At 47.0% G+C, this 13054-nt stretch overlaps 1 protein-coding gene across 1 annotated transcript; it reads right to left on the minus strand.

The window, feature by feature from the left end:
• Positions 1–33: 33 nt before the first annotated feature.
• Positions 34–12846, minus strand: LOC103805510 (brefeldin A-inhibited guanine nucleotide-exchange protein 2-like; the record flags this gene model as incomplete). The annotated part of the gene is made up of 23 exons (XM_009078161.1): positions 34–74; positions 871–970; positions 1530–1677; positions 2025–2183; positions 2496–2624; positions 2812–2963; positions 3505–3676; positions 3768–3852; positions 3959–4164; positions 4682–4793; positions 5452–5653; positions 6141–6249; positions 6700–6839; positions 7035–7134; positions 7413–7647; positions 8120–8250; positions 8656–8804; positions 9097–9168; positions 9831–10032; positions 10406–10585; positions 11204–11350; positions 11942–12065; positions 12821–12846. Coding segments are annotated over 23 exons (3121 nt in total), but the record flags the coding sequence as incomplete, so codon positions are not given.
• Between the last annotated feature and the right edge of the window lie 208 nt (positions 12847–13054).

The raw sequence follows: 13054 nt of genomic DNA on the forward strand, positions 1-13054 counted from the left end.
CCCCCACCCTGCCCCACATCCCCCCACACCTACCTATGGCGTTCCCGTCCAGCCTGGTGGAGCCCGTGAATATCCTGCAGAACACACAGCAGCCGCGTTAGCCGCACACCATCACACACACCATCGCCCCTCAGCACACCTGGAGCTACGGCACAATCCTCCAGGCCATCCATTCCACCCTTCCTACGGCACAATCATCCAGGCCATCCATTCCACCCTTCCTACGGCACAATCCTCCAGGCCATCAGTTCCACCCTTCCTACAGCACAATCCTCCAGGCCATCAGTTCCACCCTTCCTCCTCGGCAGCCCTTCGTCCCCTTCACTCTCCTCCCCACTGCAGGGCACAGTCTGCTGTGCTCCTGCCCTGCTCACGGTTTTATCCTGGACAAGTAATGCTGCCACACAGTTTGGGTGACAGTATGTTAAACTTCATGGGGACAGTAAAACACATCAAGAAAGCTTTGAGCAGGACTGCACTGCATGCAGCCACCTGCTGGATTTGTACGTGGCCTGAGGATACCCTCAGCTGTGGCTGTCAAAACAGACAGGAGAAAGACTATGGATGCACAGCTGTCCCTTCTTCCCCTTCAGCTGTTCAGTCTTGAGAGCAGTTTAGACCACTAACAGTGGGCCCTATAGAACACTGGTAAGTGGAGAATGCCCCCAAATCCTTTGGACTTCGGTGTGGTAACAGAACAAATACTCCAAGGCTATGACTACAGACTGGCACAACAGTTTCAGTAGTTACTAACAAGTCCTGTCCCAAGAGGTGGTTTGGGAAAGCAGCATGTCTTTAGACAGCCTTTCAGAAAGGCAGATGGCAAAGATAACGGCTCAGACAAGAATGCAGAGGTTGTGTTCCCAGTACCTGTCCACTGCCACCACCACACTCTGCGAGCTGGTCTCCCCCACGGACTCCTGAATGCTCACCATGTGCCGTCTGTCAGCCCCACTCCCCACCAGGGTCCCTGCAACACAGACATTGAAAACCAGCACTGAGTGTCGGGAACATGGAAACTCCAACAAGTAACAGACAAAGAGAAGCGACTCCTGGTTCCGGGCACCATGTAATTTATATGGAGCAGACGGTGCCTTTGCCAGATCTGAGCCAGGTTATTACACAGCTACGTGTACTAAGATGATATGATGCTGTTAACAAAACTGGAAAGGATAAAATATTACTTTAAAATATGAACTCTAGGTCAGCTACAAGTAGCTAATGCTGGGCTATAATCTTGTTATATTCATCACCATCAGGTAGAGCATCCTCTCCAGCGTGTTTGCAAATTCAAATGTTTCCTTCGTGGTTTCCCAAAGAGCAAGGCAGCTTGCCTTGCCCCTCTGATTCACAGCCTAAAACCTCAGGTTTGTGTCCTGCACATGCTGCAGAAACAACAGGAATTGGAGCAGCAAGCCCAACATGCAGAAATAATAAATTCCTTTGGGAAACTAATTATCAATCATCAAACATAAGACTGAGTATTCGTAGCCATCCTCCATCTGGATGTGCCCCTTTGTGAGCCTCACCTAGCCCCAGGCCCATGAACTCCTCCCCTGCAGAGACATAGCCCTTGGTGCTGCCTTCCCTCTCGCGCCCAGAGCCGGACAGGTACCGAGTCTTCACGCCGGTTCCTATGAGCTGTGCCAGCTCCAGCTGGCTAATACACTTCAGGATCTAAAACCAAAGGGATCAAACATTGTGTTTCTGCACACCACCACATTTTTAGTCCTAACGTATTCATATCCAATATGTATAAACCTTCTCAGGTTCTCCAGCCTTTAAAACAATTCTGACCATGGTAACAGCTTTGATGTAGCTGAAACGTAACTAAACTGAAAATGACGTTGAGTGATTCATTCAACATCATCAGCTGCCACAAATCATTCCGATACAAGAAAAAATACACAGTGCCAAAGGTCTAAGTTAGAACTCCAACCCTCTCAAGAGGGCTCTGGGAGCTGATAGCAGAAGAATAGATATCCTGCAGGTTTCAGAGCACACCACAGCTCATCAAGGTTTACCTCATGCCAGGAATTCCCAAGATAGTTGCCATCTGTGTGAGCAACTGTAATGAGTGTCTTAATGGTGTCGATGTTCTTCTGCTTCATTTCTGTGATGCTGGAACTGGCAGTCAGCAAGGAAAAACGGGCAAGGGCCTGTACATAAGCATCTCGTTCTAGCTACAAGACACAGAAACAGGCATCGTAATCAAGTCCCTGAGGCACCAGAGAAATCCACCTGGCTACACAGCATTCCCTCTGTGGAAGGCTGGCACTATCAGGGCACTTTCCAGCTAAAGGAGAGTAGGATGAGTTAGCAAACACTCTTAATAGAAAACTCAGTCAGGAAAAGGAAAGCAGAGTTGAAGAACGGTTTGGTCATATCAAGATCTTTTACCATTTAAAAAGCAGGTGAGACATGTCATCTCCTGTGTACAAGCTGTTTGCAACTGTTCTCTGCCCTCCAGAGCCCCACGGCCAACCTGCACCAACCTGCATTCCAAAGATACAGGCTATCCTAACCGCACAGCGTATTCCTTCCAAACACAGGGAGGCCACTTCTGTGTCATCACAGTTCTGCAAGCCAACGCTGTAAGCTGCCAGCAGTGGGGTCCATACAAGCTGGAGAGTGGAAGGAAGTAAGGTCAGAAACCTATTACAATTTTAGCCCACAACACTAGGTCACTGAAACCAAGCACATCCAAAGAGTCCACCTGTTGCACTGCCAGACTCTTCAGAGTGATTCTCCACCCTTCTTCCATGCTTCAAACTCTTAGCAAGGAGGACACCAGGAGAACACAGCGCTCACCTTGAACATGGGCCTGACGTGATCCAGGTGAGTGGCGCTGGTGAACGGCGCCTTGGCGTGGCTCACTGCCTCCATCAGGGCTTTGGCTGTCTTCGCCATCTGCTCCATCTCCAGGTTGTACAACAACCTCCTCTGCTTCTCGCTGGCTACACCTGCAGGGAACACCACACAGCTGCATGGACATGCTCTCCTGTGACAGAGTACTCCACGTCTTTGCATGGAGCATCACAAAGTGTTAAAGGGGCTGCAAATGAAAACTGAAGATAAAAATCTTAGAGCAGGTTAGAACTCAGGGTACAGCTGGGGATACTGGTTTCTGCTGCACACCACACACATTTGGTGTGGTGACTACAGACCATGACAAACTCCCTAATCTTCCTTTTGCAAACACTATCACAAGGACCGTGACACCTACCAGCCTCTGAACATGCTATGTGATAGGGAGACAAAAAAACAACCCAGAACAAATCCTGAGCCAGTTCCATGACAAGCTATGTGATAGGGAGACAAAAAACCAACCCAGAACAAATCCTGAGCCAGTTCCACTCCAAGCAATTCTATTAGCCATTCAATGTACTTTATGTGTCGCACAAAGACATTTTCACACGGACTCTGCACACCACTTTGCAACCCCAAAGTTCCTGCAACAGCTCAAGAGCACCGCGGTCTCTCCAGTTTCTAGTTCTTTCTTACTTGGTTTACTACTCTTGGTTGTAATTGCATATTCTTTTGTCTCTTTCATGGCGATTTTCTTTCCTTCTATTTCTTCATAGATTGTGGATAAATACTCCACTGGGAGGTCTTTGCTGTCATTGATTCCTCTATTCATTTTAATGTACTGCTCCTTTGTCATTTTATTTTTCACCTGTAAAAGAAAACAAAGTTGGGTATCAGATTTTGTATGCAAGTTCCAGGAACACTTGGACGTCTCAAAGTTTAATGTTTTTAATTTCTACCTGTGGACTGTGCAAGTCTGTGGTCAGCATGATAATGGAGTATGCCAGAACATAGGCAGTGTCAGCGCTGGCAAAGAGTGTTTGCCTGAGGGAGAGAGAAACAGAGCAGGTTTATAGAGCCCATTAGCTCCAGCTCCACATGCAAAAAGAGCGTTCTCTGGGCACTCATCCCACACAAAGGGTTGGATTACCGTTGGTTGCACTCAATATATCTAGCAGCAAACTTCTCCATTAATCTGTCAATCTTCTGGGCTTCCCCTGGCAGACGGAAACCTTCCAGAAATATACGCAGAGCAGAGACAAAGTCTTTTCCACAGAAATCAAGCTGGTCTACATAGGCATACATCACCTCCTTGTTAAACTTGTTGCTTTCCCCAAGAAACTCCCCTACTTGAGTCTAAAAACACAAGAAACAGTTATTACTGCCAGCTCTGCAGGGTTTCTAGCACGAGAGCTGCACAGCTGTCAGTTCTGCAAGCTGGCACACACTGCTGAGCAGGCAGAGCAGCCACTGGATGGGGCACCAGACAGGCCCTTAGTCTGCATGTTCCTGCTTCCCTCACCTCCCAGGGCAAGAGCTGCATTGCTGCAGAACCAAGGGAGGCTGAACTGTGCTGGTTTCTCTCACAGCAGAGAATCCTTTGCCACTGTGGTACGACACTCCTGTGCTGGCAAGGTACTGCCAATGCAGGGACAGCTAAAAGGCACCCCCCAGCACTTCACTGTAGCACAGTGCTTTGCTATGAAGCCTGGGACAGCATGGAAACAGTGAGCAGCCTTGGTATGAAGTGCCCCCACGAGAAGCCTTACACTTTCAGTTCTCTGTGCCTGAGCTCTGAGCTACAGAGAGGGAGCACACAGACATCAGGGGCAGGGCAGAGGTGCTGGGGTAAGTGTGCTGCATGTGATCTTACAAAACAGAGCCGTTCCTCTTGGTGCAAAAACTGTGCCAGGTCCTCTGCTGTCGTGCCAAGCATTCCCTGCTCCTGCAGATACTGTATGCCTCTCTTCGGCTTCTTATTAAACCTGTTCAGACAGAAACACGGGGAAATTGAGACATGCAACCAAAATATCACAGCCTATATGATTTTAGTTCTACAGAGCCTTATAAACCAAAGATTCTGTGCTGTAGCTCCATGTCCTGTTTTTTCTAGTTAGAAAAAAGTCAAGGAATGTGCGACACATCTTTAACCTGTATCACACCATTCAGTAGTCGAGGAATGTGCGACAAATCTTTAACCTGTATCACACCATTCAGTTGCTGTTAACCTTATATGTTATTGCTCAAATCAACTCAAATAAACTCAAATAAAATAAACTCAAATAAAAACTGACCTCTTGAAATATTAAAAATTAGAGACTTCCCATGAAATGCTAAAATTGTTGCAGTTCAAGACTTTTCTTATAGCATGAACAGGTATGAAGATCTTCAAACTAATGAGAAAGTAAAGCACTGCTTGCCAGCGATTTAATTCTCCAAACACTGTTTCAATACAAGACAACAAACAGTGTAAGAGCTGTAAGACAACCCTGATCCTCACACCAATCGCTCTCCAGGCATCGTGTTTTGACAAGAGCAGCAAAGCCTTCAGCATCAGGATCAGTTTGTCAGGGTGCCTACAGGTCTGGCTGTGTAAACCGCAGGAAACAACATGACTGCACACATTTTCACTAGTGGGCTTACAGTTCTATCCCATGCTCAATTATTTCCTTTTGTTGCTTGATGACTTCAAATTGCTCTGGATCATCTGGGACAGCAGTCTGGGTACCCACGCTTCCGACTCCCGATGACACAGTGGAGTCCAAGGAACTGACACTACTCCTTCTTCCTCCACTCTCCAGACATTTACCTTCAGCCATCTCCTGCTCAGATGGTTTATATGAACCTATTTAGAAACAGGGCAAGACTTAAGTTATCCTGTTCAGTCAAGAGCTTTTTGTTACAGAACTTTTTAGCAGAAATTGATGAGTCAATACTGTCATTTTACCATGTACCCTTTTTGTCAGTCTGCACTACACATGAAGATGTTCTATTGATGCAGTTCTAAATAATTCAGCAGCTACGGAGAAATTCCTGAACTCCAACTTAGTAGCTGCAAGATTGGTCACATGGCTTGTTCTGCTCAAGCCTTTGTAGTGCAGACAAGGGCCTGGCTAAAGCTCATCCACAGCACCTGGTGATTTGGACACTCAGTCAGTCATCAGCATATTAATGCATCAGCATAACAACTGTTTGTAACATGCTTCACTTGTATAAACAAACTGCTAGGAACAAACCCAGCAGCCACACTTCTGAACAGCTGCTGAGCACTGAGCACACACAAGGGCAAACTGATTGACCAAAGGGGTCTCTCCATAAGGAAACAATCTTACCCAAGCCACTCTGATGGTTGGGGTTCACATAAAGGTCTTTGCTCCATTCCACCATACATTTTAAAATAGAAACCAAACATTCAAGTCCTTTTTTCCTCAAGCTTAGTTCCTAAAACACAAACAAGGAATAACAAAATTTCAAAAACCAAAGCACGAACAGTCTCTACACAAGCCTCCCTCTAAGGGGAAGGATAACCTTACAAACAGATGCTTGTGGTGGAGATGTGGCACAAAGTCTGTGCCAGGCAAACCCGGGATGAAGGCACCCACAGAAGGGCAGTTGTTTGAGTGAGGCAGAGGAAGGCTCGTGTGGCTCACTCTCCCATGGCAGCCCAAGCCAAAGCCCAGAACCAGCCTGGTCTCTGTGCAAACAGGCAGCAGAACCACCAGGAAACGAATGGCATTGCTCCAGCACCCAATTGCACATTAGCAAACCAATAAAACCAAGTAACACCAGTAGGCTGCAGACAGCAAGAGCCACTGGAACTGTCAGCAATGCTGCAGAGACAGCACTGTTCATGAAACAACAGTAGCTGACCTTCCAAGCTGTTTTGCTCACCTGCAGAGGAGTCATGCCCAGCTCGTGCCCACTGCGTCCCTGGGCGATTTTGGACAAATCGTTCACCAGGCGCTCGAATATGTTGGCAGCGTTTAAGTCACAGTCGTAGTTGACGTAGATGTCCACCACACACTGGGCATCTGCACAACAAAGAAAAATAGCACTGTGCAAAGAATCAGTCAGCTGGGGCAGGCAGTGAGGACCAATCCAGGCATGAACCCAGGCACTCTGGGATCAAACTCAGCTCTTCACACTCAAACATTATGTGTGCCATTTATCTTCAAAGCAATTTTATACACTGCCGGGGAAGCAACTGCTGCTCACAATGGAAATACCTGCACAAATCCTAGTTAAAGTCTGGATCACCATCCATTTGTGTTCGAAGGAACTCGAAGAAGTCTCTAGAATATTCAGGAAGATCTCTTTGAAGAACACCTGCAAAATAAACAAGGTAAAGGACTTGATGATCTGAAGTAATTAGAAACACATCAAAAGTACAGATTCATTTCTGTCCAGTGATTTCTCTTGACGAGTTTCATTTCATGCATGTTGGAATCTGAATACAGTAGCAATATACTAGTTTAGTAAGCAATATACCAGTTTAGTAAGCAAACCAAACCGAAACACCAACTTGTAAGCTGCAGCTGTCTTTGTACCACTGCAGCATTTTGAGACCTAGAGCGTAGGCAAATTACAGATAAAAAGCCTCTCACCTCAATCTGCATTTTTAAATGTGTCTTAAAATTGGAAAGCAGCGTGAGAAAGATGGCGAGAGAGAGCTCAAACACGTCAGGAACAGAAGAGACTCCGTTTTTGGACAGTGCTACACAGAGGTATTGCTTGATTGCATTGATGAACATCTCGTGTGTCCTGAAGACTGGGCCCGCGTTCTGCAGCACCGAGAGCAGCAGCTGCAGGGACACCACCTTGGAGCGCAGCTCGTGGGACCTGGAGGGAATTCAGCACTCAGGGCAGGGCACAGCTCTGAGCACAGACCTGCCCAGCCCGGGCACTGCCCAGAGGAACGCGCGGCGGTGGGGGCAGGAGGGCTGGGATCAGCCTCCAAGGGGTGGCCGAACCTCTACCACCTCAACTGGGAAGCTTTTCAGGAACATTGACCTCTCAGACTAGCATAACAGATGCAACTCAGTGCCACCACTTCCCTGCTAACCCATCGAAAGCTTCACAAATACTGTAGTCAAGGCCACTTCAACTGCTAAGATTAATGAGCCCATTACACACAAAATAATCTCAAGTACAACATTTTTAATCACTTAAAGCGAGTTTCAATCCCAGACTCATCAAGCTAACCTAAACAAGGGCTGAGAGGTGAACCTGAATACTGCTCTACTATACAGCAGCAACCTAACTGTCTCCCAAAGCTACCTGGAGAGGACAGTGGGATAAAGAGTCTCATTACTTGGGATCTGGAGGTCCATCCCCGAGCGGTTTCATGGAGAGCTTGCATAAGGACCTGAACACGAGGAAGGCATCCTTCTGTAGAATGTGGGAAAATCTGGCAGCAGCTTGATGTCCAGACACATCTGCTTCCTTGAGAGCAAGAAACAACACCAGATCCTCAGTGAGGCAAAGGAACAGAGCAATTAGCAGACTCCACAGCTCCTCTGAGAATCAGCTACAGATTAAAGAAAATGGTACATTTGGCAAAGCTTAAACTAAACCTAGGCAGGATTATAAGGGATCTGGGTCTTTTCACACATGCTGACTGACTCTTTGCCTCTGTCCCCACTTGGTATTAAAGTACAACTAACATAATCACTTCTAGGACAGTTATTTTCAATATACACTTAAATTGCAGTTGCTGTTTCCTTTTTGGACCTGAGCAGGACATTAGTTTCATTCTCCTTCCTCCCCTAGATCCCACTCCATTGGTTGGCACCATAGAAACATTTCTTCTTTCCCAGATGTCTATCAGCACCAGGCGAAGTTACTGACCAGATTGTCCGTGGAGGAGACAGACTGCCCATCATCTGGAATCCCGTTTGTCTGCACGTTCTCGCTGCTAGAGCCAGACACAACAGTTTCTGCAGTCTCCACTGCAGGCAGAGCCCTGCCTGCCTCTGTTACCTGCTTTTCTTCGGCCACTAAAGGGGAAGAGGAAAACTGATTACAACCACCCACTGAGGGTTTTTCACCCCCTGACTTTGTGCAGCTCTGCCACCGAGTGGGACGGAAGAAGCGCTGCTAAACTGGAGAGTTTCTCAGTGATCAGCAGAAGAAGAACACTGTAACACAATCAAAACCTGTTTTTGCTGCCTTAGACAGTGTTCTTGTCAAGACACTTGGTCAAAGAAATGACTTCCATGCTTCTATGATCATGGGAATGAAAGCTTGGCAGTATATATGCATCTATTTCACTTTAGAAGACTTTGCTACCTTTCACAGCTGACTTGACCACATCTTCCAAGATGCCTTTAACCATTTCCTTTCCTCCATCAGTTGTTTCCTCTAATGAAACACAGAGATAATTTTGAATTTAGTATTTTTGGTTAGGAAGAAGATTAAAAGGAAAAACATGACAGAGGCAGAAGGGTTAAAAATTACTGATTTTGCTCAGTATTCTCCTCGAGAGCCGTTTTGAGAAGTTGTACAAAAGTACTCATTCATGTTACTTATGCTGTTTAAATCAAAGCACTGATACTGTTACCGCAGTGATTTTGTAAGTTGTATTTATCGACTGCTACAAACTTTCAGTTTTGGAATATCCCACTTTCCTACTTTGGATACAGTATATGCTTATGACATGGTCTTCATAATACACATTATTTTTACCACAGGACTTCAATTGCCTCAGAGCGATTCTATCACTTCCCACATACCAGGACTATTATCTTTCTTTCTTTCCCCTTCATCAACCTAACCAAGCCAAACTCCACTGAAGTTCTACACAGCTAAAGCACATACAGTTTTACTAGAACTCTAGGGAAAGCTGAAGCCTTTCTTCAACAGTTATAATGTAGAGAGGAGCCAGGGATGGCCAACACTGAGTGACTGCTGAGAACAGCCAGGCAGGAGCCTGTGACCCTAGGCACTTCTCCTCAAAGCAGCCCAAACGAGCACTGTCCAGGACAAACACCAACTGGAGGCAGCCCCAGCCTCGTGCTGTTCACCTGGTGCCGGCGGGGCGAGGTCCTGCTCCAGCCTGCCCTCTGCTCCTGCCCCCTCGGGCTCGCCGTTGGTCAGCTCCGTGCGGCCGCTGCCCGGGGAGCTGTGCTGCAGCTGCCCCAGCCTGGGGGATCGGGGCACTCCTGGCACTGCAGGGGTCTGTGGCTTTGGATGGCTTGGTTTTTCTGCTTCTCTGGATTCGTGTGCCTTACAAAGCAATACGAAAAGGTTAATCAAAGGCACTAGACACGCCTACGATGACTGACGTTCCTCTGTGGATTCGCGTGTCAGCAGTGAAACTACAACCACTTGGCCAGTCAGATTCAAAAGATGTGCTTCAAGTTCACTTTTGAAGCCTCCCACCGTTTGTTTATCCAATGGCAGTGGACAGGAGGGACAGTGTGAAGCCCTGCTGCCAGCAGTGGGTGTGCTGCGCTGCAGGGCTGGGCAGGTTGTGTGACACCATACATCGACAGATCTACAACTGCATTGACAGACCCACTAAAAATAATAATAATACGGTTCTCTGTCGTTTGCCAAGCCCAAACACTTGGGATGAGCATAAGCAATAGTTACTTACAGCTTGGTTTTCCATTCGTGTAAAAATGACATTTAACATCTGTGTCAGGGTAGCTTTGGCAGTTGTCTGGTTAATAAGGTTTTTACTGGCCAGATAGATGTTGTAGCAGGTTCTGACAGTCTGAAGAATAGTTCCTTCATGAATTTCTATATATGGAGATGTTACTGCAGTGAGGAGAGCCTGGAAAAGTCCAGAACACAGTCAAATGAAATCTAAGCAACGAGGCAGCAATGCTGCTAGTGCAAGTCTTCCAGAACAATCAGTGGGTTTGTCACCAAACACAGGTCACTCTTCAAAGACTTCACAAGGAACTTGCATAGTTCAAATCCAAGAAAGTCTAACAGAACTTACAGATATCTCTGCTCTCTCCTGAGCTGCTGTCACTGTTTTATCACAACTACTTTTCCACTAAGGGACATATTCCCTCTCCAAGTGGAAGTTATTATATCCCACAGCTGTGTTTCCATGAAAGGACCAATTGGCCCACACTACCATCAAAGTAGATCACTAAAATGTTCACCAACTTCCAACCTCAGCCACAGTAGTCCAAATTGATTTCAGAACCAGAGCACGTGCCACTGGCACTGCAGGTGTCTGGAAAGATGGACATGGGAGCAGACAGGCTGGAGCAGCAGCCCATGGCACTGCACCACAGCTCCAGTGCCTGCAGCTTGGGCTGAGGGATGTGGGCACTGCAAGCCTCGAAGAGGAGCATCGAGCTGTCTGCAGGATGGCTCATCTCAGAAAGGAGGACAAACATTTACAAAGCATTCCCTTACATTCTGCTGCCCAGAATACCTTAATTATCTGCAGTTGCACTCCCTCATCTGTTTGAGGGCCCTGAAAGCAGTTGCAGATGGTTTCGACTATCCGGTCAATCAGCCGTTTCCCGGGGGCTCCACTGTCCGGAGCGTTGCCGGTGATATGTCCATAGGCAATGAGTTTCTGGGCAGAAACAATGAGCTTAGGTGACCACACACTATTTGGAAAAATACAGTTTAGCACAGCATAAAAATGGGTGGTTGCATGGCAAAACTCACTCAAGCAGTTTTGACACAAAACCAACCACCACCTCTAGTCTGGACACCAAACACACGGGTAGTGCACACACCTGGCCCGAACAGACTTTACTAACCGCCACACAAGCTTCTCCCACCCAGACCATCCCCTCCTACCATAACCAGACACAAGTTCTTTAACATCAGTCTTTGTACCTACTCACAACAGAAAGGTTCTGCCCAAGATGTGTAAGAACTCTGTAAGAACCTAAAGAGGAACAAAGAAGACTCCAGAGCCTGACCTGCCCCGCATCGGCCCCAGAGACACCACGGTAACACTCCTTTTGGAGCACCACAGATGGAGCATCTTCACTGACACAGTAGGGACCCTTCCCTAGGGGGAGGCTTGCCACACAGCTGGACTGCCAGCAGCACGGCAGGCTCAGTGCAGTGCTGTTCCTCACATCAGCACTGCCAGCAGCACGGCAGGCTCAGGGCAGTGCTGTTCCCCTCTGACCCTGCCCGGCACAGTGCTCACCTGTAAGCAGTCCAGGGATGTGCTGACAATGCGAGGAGACTTGGACTGGCAGGCCAGCTCGAATGGCAGGAAATACTTATCCGCTTCAATGAAATTTGCCTTCGGTGGAGCAGCAGTGCCTTCTCTAGGCCAGGGAAGAGGAGCTGTTAGCTCTTGGAACACGCACAGCACAGCAGACCACGCGTTCCCCGCTCCTACGCTCAGAGTGCAGCGATACCCACCAGACAAACATACCACAACTAGCTCACATACATGTCCTTAAAGGAAGTTCCATTTCCTTTTAAAGTCACACAAAACCCACTTTATTTACAGTGCAGCTGATCTTTTTCATATCAGCTTAACTCTCCCCTCACTATACTCCAACACTCCCATTACCTGAAATACTGGGGAACTCTTGCACAACTGAATACATGGACAGACTTAACAGGGCCCATAAGAGGAGCTAAGCAAAGAGAAAACATTTGGAGGCCCATTTGCCCATTTTAAATCACAGTACAGTGCTGGAAAACAGTTTTAAAACTTGGATTTAAGTCATATTTAAACCGGTGATCTTGACACAGGTACCAAAGAGCACACGCTGCCAAGCAGAGGCTGCTGACTGCTCCTGTCATTCCCTATCCGGCTGTATTAAGCCCAGTAAAAGGAAGTGAAATCCAGCACCTTGCAGAGGTTTTGCAATTGTTTCACAGTGAAATCCAGAGGCAGTTATGGCTTGAGTACCCACAGCCACAACATTGTGCAAGTGGATCACATGGGCCAGATGTTCTTGGCGGAGAGGTGAGTGGCTGAGTGCTCTCACACTCACTGATGTGATATACAGACACTCTCACATCTCCACTTGCTCATTCCACACACAGTTTACTGCAGTTAATGATTTACCTTTGCTTTTCCAGCTCACTTTTTATTTCATCTGGAAGAAAGAAAAACAAATTCAACCTTAGTTAACGTTATCAATAACATAAATAAGGTAAATGTAATAAAGCAAAGCTGCTTCAAAATTATCAATAACACAAATAAGGAAAATGTAATAAAGCAAAGCTGCTTCAAACCACAGGTCTTGCACTTCAGTGTGTGCTATTCCCTTGTAACACCTCAGCCTCACCTCAGTGACAC

This window comes from Acanthisitta chloris, unplaced genomic scaffold (assembly GCF_000695815.1).
Source record: "Acanthisitta chloris isolate BGI_N310 unplaced genomic scaffold, ASM69581v1 scaffold38117, whole genome shotgun sequence".
Classification (NCBI taxonomy): Eukaryota; Metazoa; Chordata; class Aves; order Passeriformes; family Acanthisittidae; genus Acanthisitta; species Acanthisitta chloris.